The sequence below is a fragment of the Carlito syrichta genome, unplaced genomic scaffold, assembly GCF_000164805.1.
Source record: "Carlito syrichta isolate Samal-C Ts95f unplaced genomic scaffold, Tarsius_syrichta-2.0.1 Scaffold308121, whole genome shotgun sequence".
NCBI lineage: Eukaryota > Metazoa > Chordata > Mammalia > Primates > Tarsiidae > Carlito > Carlito syrichta.
The window spans coordinates 200840-217541 of record NW_007252217.1 but is presented as its reverse complement, the minus strand read 5'-3'; the positions used below and the strand labels follow the sequence as shown (position 1 = coordinate 217541).

General features: G+C 45.6%; 1 protein-coding gene across 1 annotated transcript in view; it reads left to right on the top strand.

The window, feature by feature from the left end:
- EPG5 (ectopic P-granules autophagy protein 5 homolog) overlaps positions 1-16118 on the top strand; it is a 109838-nt gene extending 93720 nt beyond the window's left edge. Inside the window, exons 39-44 of the mRNA XM_008064987.1 lie at positions 478-622; positions 9181-9423; positions 10644-10860; positions 11328-11543; positions 13420-13534; positions 15936-16118. Coding sequence (XP_008063178.1) covers positions 478-622; positions 9181-9423; positions 10644-10860; positions 11328-11543; positions 13420-13534; positions 15936-16118 — 1119 coding nt within the window. The remainder of the gene's footprint in view (positions 1-477; positions 623-9180; positions 9424-10643; positions 10861-11327; positions 11544-13419; positions 13535-15935) is intronic.
- Positions 16119-16702: the final 584 nt, after the last annotated feature.

The following is a 16702-nucleotide window of genomic DNA, read 5'->3' as shown; positions in this document are numbered from 1 at the left end:
TGAAAGGATTGGTTGCCTGCTGCTTTCATGATCTGAATGTCTTTGGCAGCAGAGTAGCAGTGAGAGTCGTGAATGTGAGTGTGAGTGTGAGGTCCATCATGGCAGGTCCCTCAGCTTCCTCATCTGAGTTGGAAATCATATCTTACCTTGGTGGTCTTGTGAGAGTTGAATTAGATAATGAACATTAAAGTTTTTGGAAATGTTTCTGACAGGTAATTAGTGTTTAATTAATATGGTTATTAATATAGTAAAAAAGGAAGCATGTTCTGTCAGAATTTGACATGGGTCCTAGTAGCAGCTACCACAGATTTGTACATCCCTAGACACAGGGCCCTTGGGCCACCTGGGCTTGGGTCTTCATGTAGCTTCCTGATCTGTCCTCTCTTTATCTAAGCATTTGGGGCAGTACCATGCTCCCAGAGAATACTGTTAACTCTCCTTGCTTGGATTCATTTGAATGCCCCTTTGCTTTGTCAGGATGCCATTCCAAAAAGCCGAGCTTTCACTCATCAGATGGTTCAGTTTCTCAGCACCCTGGAACAAAATGGAAAAATCACCTTAGCAGTCCTAGAACAGGAGATGTCTAAGCTCTTGGATGACATCATTGTTTTTAATCCGCCGGGTAAGTGACAGTGGGAAGTCCTGTGCTCACGTAACCAGGGCCTTCCTGCTCTGTGTATGGTACTGGGAGATCAGGAGGATGGTCAGGGCACTTGTGCTCTTGTTTCTAGAGAAGCAAAGGTCAGAGGGGTGTTAAGATATCAGGGACACTCAGCATGTTTCTGGGGGGTGGGTGTTGATGCTGGCAGATTCTGGTGTGACATGGACTGGGCTGGGGGTTACCTGGGCAACTGGATCTAGGGACGGGATGAGGAGATAACTGGAGACCATCCACTGAGCAGCATTTCCAGAGGTTTTGACTATAAACTGGGAGAGCACATCAGAGTTGCCTATAGCCTTGTAAAGAAACTTTGTATGGAGAACTTTTGCTCCTAGCAGCCTGGTGACTAGATATCCTGGCTGCCCCTCCTGCCAAAAGCAACTGAGAATGCTGGATAAAATGCTTTTAAGAAACTAAGAATTAAACCTATCAATGGAGTGACAAAAAGATACAACAGACTCAGAGGCCAGAACCCAGTTGAAAGGAGGAAGCTGTGAGGTGGATGGAGCGCTGCATGTGGTGCGGGGGGAGTGGGAAGTGGTTTTTACCCTGTGGTTCTTGCTGAACCTTCTTGGCTATTAAGGGAGGCCATGAAGCCCAGAACTGCCTTACTTAGGTACCTGGAAGGAGACCCCACACATAAGCCACAGGACATCTTTACTATAAAGACAAGCTGGAAATAAACCTGCTCCTGTGGGAGTGAAGCAAAGAAGCATCTGCCGTGGCTGTGGTGTTGAGTCAGATGTCTGTGTGGCAGGGAAAGATATCCCTATATTAAATATTGGTAACAAGTGGACCCTTAGGGTTTTGAAGCAAAAATTCATACTACCTAGATTGTTTAAAACAATAACCTCAACCTAAGAATTTAAAGTAGTTCTGTGTTGGCAGTGCCACCACACCTGGCAGGAAGTACCCACAGATCCCGTTTAGAAAAAGCTACCTTCACCCAGGTCCCAAAGTTTGAAGACGCTCATAGTAAAAATAAAACAAAACCAAAACAAAAGTCACAAAACACTCTGGAAAACAAGGTACCACAAGCAAAAGTCAGTAGAGAACAATAGTCCAAGTCAGACATGTAAATATTTAAGATTTTGGAATAATTAGTACAGGAAGCAAAAAAGTTTTAATATATTTTCTGAAATAAGATAGATTTGAAAATATTAGCAAGAAGAGAGGAATTTAGAAATACATTGATTTGAGATAATCATATATTCTAGAATTGAAAAATATAAAGATTGTAATAAAAAGCTTAATAGATATGTTTATCAAAAAATTAAACCCATCTGAAGACAAAATTAATGAACTGGAAAGTAAATATGAAGAAAATATCTCAATTGCAGCACAGAGGGACATAGAAGGAATGTAGATGTGAGGTTAAAGGACATGGAGGAAAAACTGAGAAGGTTTAACATGCCTCCTCTTATCTAATTAAAATTCCAGGAGAGGATATATATAACTGGGAGAAGCAGTATCTGAAGAGATGCAAGACTGAGTTTATCAGGGCTGACATAGACAACAGTCCTCAGATTCCATAAACCCAGCAGGTCCCAAGTGAGATAAATAGAAGGAAACTGACAACCGTATGCACTGGAGGGAACCCGCAGGAATACCAGTGACAAGAGGAAAAGCCTTCACATTGGGAAAGACAGACTACCTACAAAGGAGCAACACTTAGACTGACAGCTGATTCTCAATAGCAGTTATGGATGCTGTAAGACAGTGGAATAGCACCTTCTAGTTACAGTGAGAAAATGAGTCTAGAATTGTAAACTAAGACAAACCATCTTTCAAGGCTGAGGATGAAGTGAAGATACTTTCACTGAACACTGGGAGTGCTTGTCCCAGTAGACAATGCTAAAGCATGTTAGGAAGGAGATTGAATTAAGCATTCTAAGGTTCTATATTTTTTGAAAGGGTAGAGAGATTCTCCTATTGGGAATATAACCAGAAAGGAACTCAAATCATTTTACAAAAAAGATACCTGCACACGTTTGTTTGTTGCAGCTCTATTCACAAGAGCAAAAACATGGAACCAACCATGTTGCCCATTGAAGCTGGACTGGATTAAAAAAATGTGGTACATATACGCAATGGAATATGATGCAGCCATAAAGAAGGACAAACATGGACTTCACAGCAACTTGGATGAATCTGGAGTTGGTCATACTCAGTGATTTATCACAGAAACAAAGAGCAGAGTACCATATATTCTCACTCATAAGCAGACCTTGAACAATTAAATACTGTAAGAAAGGCACTGGCAGTAGTGGGAAACTGTCAGGGAAGGGGGAGTTTGGTTGGCAGTAGATGGAAACTGCTAGGGGAGGGAGAGGCATGCCTCATCAACAAGGGTAACTGCATAATCAACGTTTGTATACCTAACCCTGAATTGTACCCCACATCTTTATAATAAAAAAGTGAAAAAAAAAGATAAAGTTTGAAGATTAAAAATTTTAGGCTGAGTGCGGTGTCTAAGCCTGTAACCCCAGCCCTTTGGGATACCAACGTGAGAGGATTGCCTGAGCCTGGGGGTTTGAGATCAGCCTGAGCAACTTGGTGAGACTCGTTTCTACAGTAAATCACAAAAACTAGCTGGGGATGGTGGTATGCATCTGCAGTTTCAGCTACTTGGAAGGCTGAGGTGGAAATATTGCCTAAGCCCCGCAGGTTCAGGCTGCGGTGGCCACGAGTGTGCCACTGCACTCTAGCTTGGGTGACAAGAGTGAGAATCCAACTCAAAAAACAAAAATTGTTAAAGGCCAGGTATGTGTAATCCCAGCACTTTGAGAGGTCGAGGTGGGAGGATTACTTGAATCCAGGAATTTGAGACCAGCCTGAGCAACACAATGAGATCCCATCTCTACCAAAAATTAAAAAAAAAATTAGCCAGGCTTGGTGGTGCATACCTGTAGTCCTAGCTACTCGGGAGGCTGAAATGGAAGGATTGCCTGAGCCCAGGAGGTCAAGGCTGCGGTGAACTGTGATCATGCCACATCACTCCAGTCTGGATGACAGAGTGAGATCCTGACTCAAAAAAAAAAAAAAAGGCTGAGTATGGTCATGCCTGTAACCCCATCACTTTGGGAGGCTAAGGTGGAAAGATCACATGAGGCCAGGAGTTTGAAACCAGCCTGGACAACATTGTCAGAACCTATCTCTACAAAACAATAACGAAAAATTAGCCAGGCATAGTGACACTCTTCTGTAGAGGTGGGACTGGGGGACTATAGATGGGAAGCTGAGGCGGGAAGATCACTGGAGCCCAAGAGTTCAAGACTGCCATGAGCTATGATCACATCACTGCACTTCAACCTAGGTGACACAGAGCCCCCGTCTCTTTTAAAAAAAAAATTAACTGGGCTCGGTGGCTCAACCTGTAATCCCGCGCTTTGGGAGGCTTAGGTGAGTGGATTGTCTGAGCCTGCAGGTTTGAGACCCACCTGGGCAACTTGACGAGACCTCATCTCTACAATAAATCAAAAAATTAGCTGGGCATGGTAGCGCACACCTGTAGTTCTAACTACTTGGAAGGCTGAGGCAGAAGGATCGCCAGAGCCCAGCAGGTTGAGGCTGTGGTGGCCAGGAGCGTGCCACTGCACTCCAGTCTGGGCAACAGAGTGAGACTCCACTCAAAAAAAAAAAAAATTTTAAGACACTAACCAAAAGAAAAAGAAAGAAAATGTACAATTTCCAAGGAGTTAGTAGAGGAAGATAAAAAAGAACGGCCAAGATATGTCCAATCCAAAGAAGGCAAAAGAAGCATGGAGAAGGTAAGATGGCCAGATTCAAATGCATCAGTAAATGTGGATAGACTGGTGCTCAATTTGAAGGACAAAGCTTGTCAGACCAATAGCATCTAGCTTTATGCCATTGATAGAAGCACATCTGAAGCCTAAGCCTGTAGAGAACTTTCCAGAAGGTGCTCAGATGGCAGGTATTAGACAGAAAGCTGCCATCGCTTATTGATATTAGACCAGTAGAACTGCCAGGCAGAAGCATCACAAGAGCCAATGATCTCTAGGTGTTTTTATGCCTTAAAGTTGCAGGATAAAACATAATTAAACAGAAAAGAAGCATTAGTAGAGATAAAGAGTAAATTTGAAACTTTTTATCTCTACTAATGCTTCTTTTCTGTTTAATTATGTTTTAGATTTATTCACCAGCAAGATATAGAATAATTACCAACCTATTTGTACCTAATAACGCAATAGAAATGCAAATGCAGAAAGTGAAAATCCATAGATCTAGGAAGAGAAATGTCAAGTTCATTCACAGATTTTAAATGCACATCTCACAGTAATTGAGACATGATTGATTGATTAAGTAGACAAAAAATAGGTAGTAACTGATATGTCAGACAGACAGAAAATCAGTAAGGCTGTGAGAAGTTTGACTAGCACAGTTCAGTATCATGGCTACGTGGAGAGTGCTGTGCCCTCTGAATGCAGAACACACACCATGTCAATCACATTTGGGACATTTAAGAAATTTGACTCCATAGTAGGTTTAAGGCAAGTCTCAACCAATCTCAAAGAAATGACCACAGTGCAATGAACTTTATAAATCAGTAACGAGGGCAACCCCCTCAGGTCCCCTTCTGCTCTGGGAGCTTTTCTATCCTCTCAATAAATAAAGAAATAAATAAAAAAGAAAGAAACTAGTAACAAAACATAACTGGGGGAAAAACTATTGTGTTTGAAGTTAAGAAGCAAACTTAAATAACATGGGCAAAAGGATAATCATAATAGAAACAAATTATAACTGAATAATAAAATAGAGTACATCAAAGTCTGTGACATGCAGCCAAAGTAGGACTTACTTTCATGGCCTTGAATGCTTATATTAGAATTTTTTAAAAAGTGAAAAAAATTTTTAATTAATTTATTTATTATAAAGATGTAGGGTACAATTCAGGGTTAGGTATACAAACATTGATCATGCAGGTACCCTTGTTGATGAGGTATATCCCTCCCTCCCCTAGCAGTTTCCCTCAGCTGCCAGTCCCACACCCCTCTTCCCCTGATAGTTTTCCACTACTGACAGTTCCTTTCTTATAGCATTATAATTGTTCAAGGTCACCTTATGAGTGAGAACATACGGAATTCAATTCTTTGTTTCTGTGATAAATCACTGAGTATGATCGACTCCAAATCCATCCAATTTGCTGCAAAGTCCATATATTTGTCCTTCTTTATGGCTGCATAATATTCCATTGTGTATATGTACCACATTTTAAAAATCCAGTCCAGCTTCAATGGGCAACACTGCTGGTACCATGTTTTTGCTCTTGTGAATAGAGCTGCAACAAACATACGTGTGCAGGTATCTTTTTTGGAGAATGATTTGAGTTCCTCTGGGTATATTCCCAGTAGGGAAATTGCTGGGTCATATGGAAGGTCAATTTCTAGTTCTTTCAGAAATCGCCACACAGTCTTCCAAAGAGGTTATACTAGATTGCATTCCCACCAGCAGTGTAGAAGTGTTCCTTTTTTCCACATCCTTGCCAGCATCTGTTGTTTGTTTTATTAATGATGGCCATTCTTACAGGGGTTAGGTGGTATGTCAGTGTGGTTTTGATTTGCATTTGTCTGATGATGAGTGAGGCTGAGCACTTTTTCCTGTGTCTGTTGGCTGCCTGTATATCTTCTTTTGAGAAGTGTCTATTCATGTCCTCTGCCCACTTTTTAAAGGGGGTGTTTGTTTTTTTCCTTTCAGCACGTTTGAGTTCCTTGTAGATCCTAGATGTTAGACCTTTGTCAGATATGTAGTTGGCAAATATTTTTTCCCATTCTGTGGGCTGTCTCCCTACTCTCTTGATGGTTTCTTTGGCTTTGCAGAAGCTTGTCAGTTTAATGAGGTCCCACTTGTTTATCTTACCTCTTATGGCCTGGGCACTTTGGATTTTGATCAGGAATCGGTTGCCAGTTCCAACTTCCATAAGAGTGTCTCCTGCATTTTTTAAGGTTCTTACAGTTTGAAATTTTATGTTTAGGTCTTTGATCCATTTAGAGCGAATTTTTGTGTAAAAAGTGAAAATTAATAAGATAAAGCCAGGTGTTTGTAGTCTCAGCTACTCAGGAGTCTGAAGTGGGAGGATGGTTTGAGCCCAGGAGTTCGAATTCAACCTGGATAACGTAGTGAGACTCTGTGTCTAAAAATAAATAAATAAGAATGTAACTTAAGAGGTTATTCTAACAGACAACAAAATAACAACCAAATACTGTAGAAGGAAGGAAATAATAGAAGATAAACAGGAAGGAACAGAGTGAATAGCAATGGAACTGCTCATGAGTGGGGAAATAAGATCTAAATGAAATCTGACTGTATGAATTATAGTCATGGTATCGATGTCTCACTGGCTCATAGCAGTGGCAGGGAAGGGGAAGGAGTTAGAATGTCCCAAAGTCTTTGCATCGTTGGGGAATCAGTTAACTTCTGACCTTGACCAGTCAGGGTACATGCTGTCCTGTGCAGGGTAACCCCTCTTGGAGTGCCAAGAGTGTTGACTTCCAAACTAGAAGGGGGAAAGTGGGATAATTCATTGTCCAAGAGAAGCAGCTCACAGAGAGAAGCAGGAGTGTAGACTAGGAAGGGCAGACAGGATGCTGCTGGCAGGATGGTCGAGTGAGACCCAGCTGCATCAGTGACTATCAGATGTGAAAATGAAGATTGGCACAATGGGTAAGACAAGGGAAAAAGACGACTCAGTAGGAAGGAAATGGACAAGACCCTTGCAACAACATTCTATAAGAGAAAAATCTCTAATTGACTAACAAACCTATGAAAAAGTCCCAGACCTTGTTAATCATCCTTCCTCTTTCATGTAGATATGTCAAGTGTGGAGTGAGAGAACAGGTACAGTTTTAGCACCGGCCTGGCAGGTCAGCAGCATCAGTGAATGTTCAAGAGAGAAAGGTTAGTCATCAGGCAGTGCTGGAGAAAGTTGCCGCATTGGTCCTGTGTGATTGGAACAGAAGGTGGGATAATTGCCGACCAGGGAAAGGGGAGAAGGTGTTCTAGAGAGATCTTACTCAGAAGAGTGATGGGATCAGATCCGGCTTTTAGAAAAACGTATTGGCCCTGTTGATGAGGAACAGGAAGGGGAGAGGCTGGAGTTGACTGGGAGGCTCACAGCAGCAGTTTTTATGAGTCATAATTAAAAGGTAAATTAAAGTTGAAATTGCTTTTCAGTTGGAATTCTGAGATAAGATCTCTATTACTGAGAGTATTTGTACACACAAAAAATAAATGTTCACACAACATACACTGCCACTGTCTCTCTCCAACCTTTTTTTTTTTTTGAGTTGGAGTCTCACTCTGTCACCCAGACTGGAGTGCAGTGGCCGCTCCCGGCCACCGCAGCCTCAACCTGCTGGGCTCCGGTGATCCTTCCACCTCAGCCTTCTGAGTAGCCGGAATTACAGGCGCACGCTATCACGCCTTTATTTATTGTAGAGATGAGGTCTCACCAAGTTGCCCAGGTGGGTCTTGAACCCACAGGCTCAGGCAATCTACTCACCTCAGTCTCCCAAGGTGCGGGATTACAGGCTGAGCCACTGAGCCTGACCTCTTTTCAACCTTTTAAAAGCCTTGCTTGGTAATAAGTAGGTCACTCAGTTACAGTGACACTGAGTGAGGGTTTCTTTAATCCCCCAAAAGTGTGTGGATTTGTCTTGATGGGTGTGGTGGGTAAGATCTCTGATTCTCATTGACATAAGTACTAAATCCTGTGGTATGAAAGCCACAGTTCTGTTCCATGAAAAGAAAGTTCTCAACAGGAGGAGAGTGAGTGTAGTTGGCAAAGTGGTACCTGCCATCTCTAAGAGGAATCTATGTCTGTCTCTGAGTGTAAAGAGGGGTCTACCTCAATGGACTGCTCCTGCATATCTGCATGTCCATCATCAAACAAGTTCATCCTTTTTCCTTTGTTCTATGGTCTTGACTTCCAGGTTTTTTTGAAGGACTCATTTCTGTTACCAGTCCATCCACTTTTGTTATTTAAAAACAAAGAAATAAAAGAACTGCTGTTGGGAACCTTTGAAAAGGGTTTTCCTTCCATTTATGTTTAGTTTTACATTCTGACTTCCATCGTGTGTAAGTGACTTTAGAATATTGACAGTGGTAGGCAGGGGTGGGATGCTCATGTTGCTGTTTAATGACTGCTGAGACCTGCTTTGGGTCTTCCATGAGCAAAGGCTAGAAGATGAAAATGAGCTAGGTGTTCTGAAAAGTATGTTACTCTCACACCAGTCTGATACATTCTGTTTACTGAGGTGTTACTCTGTCACACTGCTGTGCCCAGGGGCTCACGGGAGTTCCTGCTTTTGCTCTCACAAAGCATGTGCCGCCTCCTGTCCATAAAAGCTGAACATGTCTGCAGCCTTCTTCTGGCGCTGCAGTCAGGCAGCTGCTAGACCTGTATAAATTGCCTGCGCAGCTAAGATCAAGCACCATTGGTACTCTTGAGCATATCCAGGGCATTCTGGCAGCCTCCTCAGTGTTTGTCTGTGTCCTCCCAGACATGGACAGCCAGGCCCGCCACATGGCCCTCAGCAGCCTGTTCATGGAGGTCCTCATGATGATGAACACCGCGACCCTCCCGACGGCAGAGTTCCTCCGGGGCAGCGTCCGGGCCTGGATTGGCCAGAACGTGCATGGGCTGGCGGTTTTGCCGCTCCTGACCGCTGCCTGCCAGAGCCTGGCATCCGTCCGTCACATGGCTGAGACCACAGAAGCCTGCATCGCCGCCTACTTCAGAGAAGGTCAGGGTGCTGTCTCCTGCTCGTCTTGTGTTGGCTTTTCCAGGAAAGATGGGAGAATCCAGAAAGACTTCCCAGTGAGGGCTCCTGTGTTCTGATTTTCTGTTCTGTCAGTGCTGCAGGTGTTTTGGGACAGACAGGTGCTGTGCAGCAAAGTCTACAGTGAGTGTGAGGGCCACTGACTGTGTCTGCTGGTACAGCCCATGTCTCCAGGGAGACAGGCTGTGACTCATTTGATGTTGGTCTTGGGGTGTCACACCAAGCCATTCTGATAGGCAGATTGTGTTATGAGGCCCAGCACCATCCTCAGCAAGCATCTGTGTAATCAAGATCCACTAGGGTCATTTTCACTATTTTTGTCACTTTTGGTGAAAAGAGTTTTCAAAGAAGTTTTTACAGTTGCTTCTTTTTACACCTTTTAAGCTATTATGAAGGGGTTACTCACTCCCACTCACTCCTCCCCTCCTTCTGAAATTTTTTCTACCTTCTACCTCTATACTTTAGGGCTATGGAGACAGTCTAGACTGATTAATGCTTGCTCAGAACAGCACTTCTCAGCTGTGATATGTGGGCACATACTGTGTTGCAGACAGTGGGAGGGAAGACGGGCATGTGATGGGGTCTGGAAGCTCCCATGCCTACCACCTGTCCCAGCCTGACCTGTGAGCAGCCCATGGAGGTGCTGGTCACCACCACCCCACCCTCACTCCCCCACCAAATATGGAGAACTATTAGGGCAGCAAATCCACTTGGGTTACTAAAAATCAAATGGTTTCTCTTGAGAGTGGTAGGTAGGGGTGGGATGCTCATGTTGCTGTTTAATGACTTTTCAGAGGTGAGTCAAACTAAGCTTGGATACATAAAAATATAATGGATCGAATGGTGACAGTTTCCCTTGAGAAACATGTTCATGCATACTTAGAGATGGTCTTAAAGTTGAAACTGGCCGGGACAGACCATGTCTCCATGCGCCCTTCATAGTCATAATGTGATGAGAAAGGTGACATATAAATATGCAGCCTTAAGTGCTGACTCCTAACCCTCTGCAGTGGCTAGCCTGGGGCAGGCCTTGCATAGGGCCATTCCAGGCTGAGCCCCAGGTACGTTTCACTTCTGGGGCCTCTAGGGCCAGGTTAGAAGTATCCTGAAGAGAGTCATCAGGGCTGCTAAGCACTTGCCTCTTGCTTATGTCTCGGTGTCCCTTCTCTATGTTCTTTCCCTAGGCTCCCTCAATCAGAACCCTGGGTGGGGTCCCATCCTGCTATCCCTGCAGGTGCCCGAGCTCACTGTGGAGGAGTTCCTGCAGGAATGCCTGGCCCTGGGCAGTTACCTGACCCTGTACGTGTACCTGCTGCAGCGCCTGAACAGTGAGCAGACTCTACGAAATGAGATGAGGATGCTGCTGCTTCTGAGCCAGTGGCTGGAGCAGGTGTATCCCAGGTATATGACCCCTGGCTGTCCGGCAGCTCACCATGTTGGTCTCACTTGGAATTGTGGGTTTGAGTCCATGTCCAAGTTCACAGAACCAAGTGGTGCACCAAAAGCAAGGCTCAAGACAAAGTGACACTGTTTTGGAGAGAAACTTAATTTCATGGGCTAATTTTTTTTTTGAACAGGTTTTTGTTTCCTAAAACTGGCATTTTGAAACCCTAAGCTTCAGCTTCCTCACTGGTCTAGTAGAGGTAATAATCTCTGTCTCACAGGGCTGTCATGGATTAAGGGAACATTTGCCCTGCTTGGGGGCATGCAGCCATGTTCACCACAGGCAGTTTCTGCAGTCCCGTGACTCCACTGTTTAACAGCCTTTCACGTTCCCAGTGTCTCTTTCAAGCTCATGTGTGGACTTCCGTTAAGCAGGAATGGGAAAATCCACTTCTAACTGGCTTTTTCTCTGGTGCTGTCCCCAGCTCCACGGAGGAAGAGGCAAAGCTGTTTCTGTGGTGGCACCAAGTCCTGCGGCTGTCCCTGGTTCAGACAGAGCAGAATGACTCGGTACTGACAGAGTCCATCATCCGAGTCCTGCTCATGCTTCAGAGCAGGCAGAGCCTCCTGGCTGAGGAGAGGCTCAGCTCTGGGCTCCTGGGGGCAATTGGGCTGGGCCGGAAGTCACCCTTGTCCAACAGGTAAGGAGGGCCCTGCTGCCACACTCCCCTATAGGCCTTAGACTCCACACTGCTTACAGACTATGGGACTTAGAAAGGCTTTAAGTTAGGATCCAGGATTTCTAGAGAGTCATGAAAATAAACGAGTCTCATCTTGACATTCTAAAGCACATGTTTATTTTTTCTTACCTTCAAAAAGTCTTTATTTTTAAATTCAAACAGTGTGTTTTTAGTAGGATCTCTTGCTGTGTTTTAACTTCACAACCTGACTGCACTGTGGGTTTCCTTTTGGTTTTGAGCCAGTGATGAATGGAGTGCCAGGTTAGTTAAAAGGCCCAGCCAGCTGCTTCCTGTGAGCACTGGAGTTGGGAGGGACCTGGTCTAGTGGCCATCGCGTCATCGAGATGGGTTAAGGTCCGATGAGAAGGATAAGGACTGTGCAGCAAGTCTGGATTTTTGTTGCTAGAAATTCCAAGGTGTGAAAGCTTTTGCTGTCGCTCCCCATTTTACCTCATGCCTGCATCCAGGCTGTCTTGCCATGCCCTCACCATTGCTGAAGGGAGTGTGCATCACATACTGAACATGCCTTCTGTTGACCAGTCCATCGCGGAGTGACTTTGGGAGCCACCCATTCCACACCCGCCAGTATTATGTGTCTTTGTGGTAGAAGGCAGCAGGACAGTGTGATTTTGTTTTACTTCCATTCTGCTGGTGTGTTTTGCTTGAGTTGGGTGCTTTTATTATTTATTTTTTTTGAGGTTGTGGTAAAACAGGCAATGCATCACTCTCCAAGGTGACTGTTTCGATATGTACAATTCAGTGCCCTTAAGCGCATTCACGTCACTGCTTTAGCCATCACCACAGTCTAGTTTCAGAACATTCTCATCACCCAAAAGAAGCCCCACACCCATTAAGCAGTCACCCCATTCCCTTCAACCCCCAAGTTTCTGGCAACCACTGACTGACATTGTGACTTGACAGGTTAAGTCCTATATTGGATACTTGAGATAAATGGAGCCACACTGTGTGTGGTCTCTGGGGCTGACCTCTCACTTAGCATGAGGTTTTTGAGGGTCACCTGTGTCATAGCATGCATCAGTATCTCACTCCTTCTTATGGCTGAGGAATATTCCGCTGTCCACCATGTGTTGTCTATCCCTTTGTTAGCTGACAAAGGAATTGTTTCAACCTTCTGGCTATTGTGGAGAATGCTGCTGTGAATATTTGTTTCCAGGGTATTGCCAGAATGTCTGTGTTTTGAGTTTACACCGGGAGTGAACTGGCTGGGTCACATGGAGCTCCATGTTTCACTATTGAGGAACTGCCCAGCTGGCTTCCAGGCACCTGCCCCAATCATGCCCCCCAGCAGTGTATGAGGCCTGGGTAGCCTATCCTTACCTCGTTCTGGGATCTGAGTTGTATGTGTGTTGCTTAGGGGGCAATAATGGAAGGGAGGATTAAAGCTCCTTGATTATATTGAAGATTTTCCTGAAGAGGCTGACAACATAGTAGATCCGGAAATGTGTTTATCTTGCCTTTTTTTTTTTTTTTTGAGTCGGAGTCTCACTCTGTTGTCCAGGCTGGAGTATAGTGGCACAACCATGGCTTACTGCAGTGTTGACCCCTAGGCTCAGGTGATCCTCCTTCCTCAGCTTCCTGAGTACCTGGGACATGCTTAGCTAATTTTTTAACTTTTTTAGAGACAGGGTCTTGCTATGTTACCCAGGCTGGTCTCAAACTCTTGGGCTCAGGCACTTTGGCCTTCCAAAATGCTGGGATTCCAGGCATGAGCCACCTTTTTTAACAGAAAAGTCTTGCTTTTTTAACTGAAGATGTGCTCATTTGTAAACACCTATTTTAATAGTCATGTTCTTCTGACTGCTGTCTCACGTCCAAGGTTCCGAGTGGTTGCCCGAGGCATGGCTGCCTTCCTTTCAGTTCAGGTGCCTGCTGAAGACCAGATCCGGTTGAAGCCTGGTTCTGAATTACAGCTAACCCCAAAAGCTCAGCAGGTCAGTACTGGTAGCAAAGGGTTAAGCATTTCCAGAAGTGCTCAGTGGCAGCTCCGGCCTGGATATGCTGAGACATGATGCTCTGAGCAGCACAGCTACCCTGCGTGTCTTGCTCTCTGGGAAGTGTGCCCACCTTACCTTTTAACACCCTGGAGTGGACCCATGCCTAGAGCAGTGTGACTGTCATTGTGGAGGTAAAGCCACAGGCAGGCCGGGTCAGGATCAAATTCAGTTGTGATGAGTGTGACATGTCCTTACCTGGACCTTGGGATGGATGGAACTTGGCCAAGAAGGATATGGGCTCGGGACTGACTCTTGTCTCATGAGTTGAAGGCTGACCATTCCCGCTGATGCTGCAGTAGCCTGTCAGGGACAGGATGTTAGCTGTAAGAAGCTAGTTCCTTCTAAAAACATGGTCCCATTCCTATAAACTGGGAGCAGCTAGGGCTGGGTGCACAGGTGTGCAGAGCGAAATGAGGGCAACTTTCTTGAGTGCCCCCGAAATGCGGGTGCAGTTCTAAGGTCTAACTCACTTGATATTAATGAACTGAAGCTTTCACTCATTTAATCCTCAGCACAGGAACTGCAGTTACCCTGGTTTTGTGGATGAGGAAACAGAGACTGAGAGAGTAGTCAAGTAGTCTGTCCCAAATCACAGCGTCCACTAGCAGCATGTAGCACCTGGTTCCTGTGGACTTTCATCAGCTAGTGAGCACTGGGGCTGGGGTTTTTCCCAGCTAGCTGGCTCCAGGCTCTCCCATTCCCCGCCCCTGTGGGGCCATCTCTGTAAGGGGTCAGTGCTTCAACCTCTTAGCTCCTGGTCTGGTGCAGTTTTGTCACGTTTTGCCAGCCATAGGCAGGGTGAGACCTTGGTTATTAAGAGCAAGTATCAGGCAAAACAACTGGCAGTGTCTTCCCAGGGATCTTGGCTTGTAAGATGCCTGTCACTCATCATTTGCTAACTGGACAGCTATTGTCTGAGTCCCCATGTCTTCCATGGATCATCAGGTGGGCAGGCAGGTCTTCCAAGGGCTGGTGCAAGAGCGCAGGGTACAGTTGAGTGTCTTGCTTTCCTGTGGACTACCTAGGGTCCTGGGCCACCCAGGCCTGCCTTCCCTAGCTGCATTCTTAGACTTCATGTGATACCTCCTTGAGTGTCCTGTGTGTGCTGGTCATCAGAATTTTCAGACTTGAAAGAAGACATCTTTATAGAAAATGATTAAGGCATACTGTCCAAGTAGGCCATCTAGGGGCTATATTTAAACAAAGAAATGGAGGGCAGAGAGACAGGGACACGAATTCATGGGGTGCCTGTTCCCTGGAGCCCTGACTGAGCTTGAGCTCTGTTCACATAGCTCTTCACTTGGTACCAAAGTTCTTGTTGTGTTCCTACTAACCCTGAGGCTTCTCTACAGCTGCTGGTCATTTACCTCTAAGCCTCTAGTTCAGTCACCATCCTCAGAAAGACCTTCTGCTCCTGTTTTCTGAAGCAAGTAAACTTCACCTCACTTGTGTTCTCTAGTACAGCAGTCCCGATAGATGGAGCAGGGAGTATTAGGGGCTCCATGGCTGTGTGTGCCCAGTAAGAGGGACATGGGGAGGACCCAGGGTAGGTCTTCCCCAGTTGGAAAACAAAACTCTCATTCCAAGAGCCACGTTCTGATGTTTTGTTTTCTCCACCTACAGTTTCTTCCCTTTCCCTTCTCCTAGGAAGAAAGGAAGCATTAATTAACATCATGGAGTCAGGGCGTTTTCTTTCTTGTACTGGAGAGAGGCATGGGGACCTTCTCCCACTACTCTGTGCTATGTGTGGGATGCATTGGCAGAGCCCTTGTTCTTCTGCTTGTTGATCGATGTGGCAGCCTTCTCGCCTGCCCTCAATGTCTTAGCCCTGGGTTTCATAGAATTCTGTAGAATTCCATTGCATAGATAGTTTAACATGCTATTTTGTAGGCTAGGAATAAACCCAACTGCAGATTAAACAGCTTCCCTGTGTGAAATACATTAAACGTAACCCAACGTGTTAAACGGCTTCCTTGTGTGACTTGCATGGGCTCTAGGAAGAGAGAGCAGGGGCTGGTGGGGAGGACCTGCAGGGGAGTAGGGAGGATGAGGATGAGGCCAGGGACATGGCTGCAGCAAGACCAGCATGCATAGCAGTGGCACTTGGCAAGGAAGGGCTGGGAAGTGGCCCAGGGCGGGAAGGCGGGTGCTGTCAAGGCCAGGGTGGGCCTATGGCCCCCATGGTGGGGAATCATGGGAATCATCGCCTGCCTCCGACTCCTCACCCCAGACATGGGCTTCTTCCCTGTGAGGTGTAGCTCAGTTGTGGTGATGGTGGCATCCGCGCAGTCCTCATGCCTGCCTGTGCAGCTGACACTCTCATCTCCATGTTTCCTAGGCCCTGACTGTCCTGGAGTCCATGGCCTTGAGCAAGCAGTACATGGAATTCCAGGAGCAGTTGTCTCAGGCCTGCCAGTTTATAAAGCACCCCGGCCATTGCCTCCAAGATGGGAATAGCTTCCTGGCTCTGCTCGTCAACTGCCTCTACCCGGAAGTGCATTATCTGGACAACATACGGTAGCAGCCTGAGCTCTGGAGGACGCTTGCTGATGATGTTTACATGTCACTTTGCTGTTGCACGAGTGGCTTTGCTCAGTTTCACTGCAAAGTTCAGCTCAGCCAATGCGTAGTTGACTGAGATGCAAGTTGGAGGCATTAATGAGTTCTGGGGCGAGAGAGAGAGAGAGAGAGAGAGAGTGTTTCCTTAGCTCTTAAAACTTTTTGAGGACTTTTTAAGCGTTGTTCATCCATGAGAGAAACTTCCTCAGCCCCACATGTATGCCAGCCAATCACAGTTGCCATGTCAAGTGTCCTGAGTGTCCCTATCTCTCATGGCCTTCTGTGTGTACCCAGACTCTCTTCCATATTGTATTTAAATGTTAAACATCCCAAGACAGATCTGGTAGCTTTGGGGTCACATGGAGCCCTTGCTTTTGATCCCTGTTTGTGTCCTCCAGCGTCAAAAAATCAGCCTGGCCAGTTGCTGCATTCTCAGATGTGGGGAAACACCAGCTTTGAAGTGTCACTCTCTCTGGAGGGAGCTGAGACTCTGGGTTCATTAGAGTGAATCACATGTGGAATAGGGTCACTTGATCCTGATTCTAG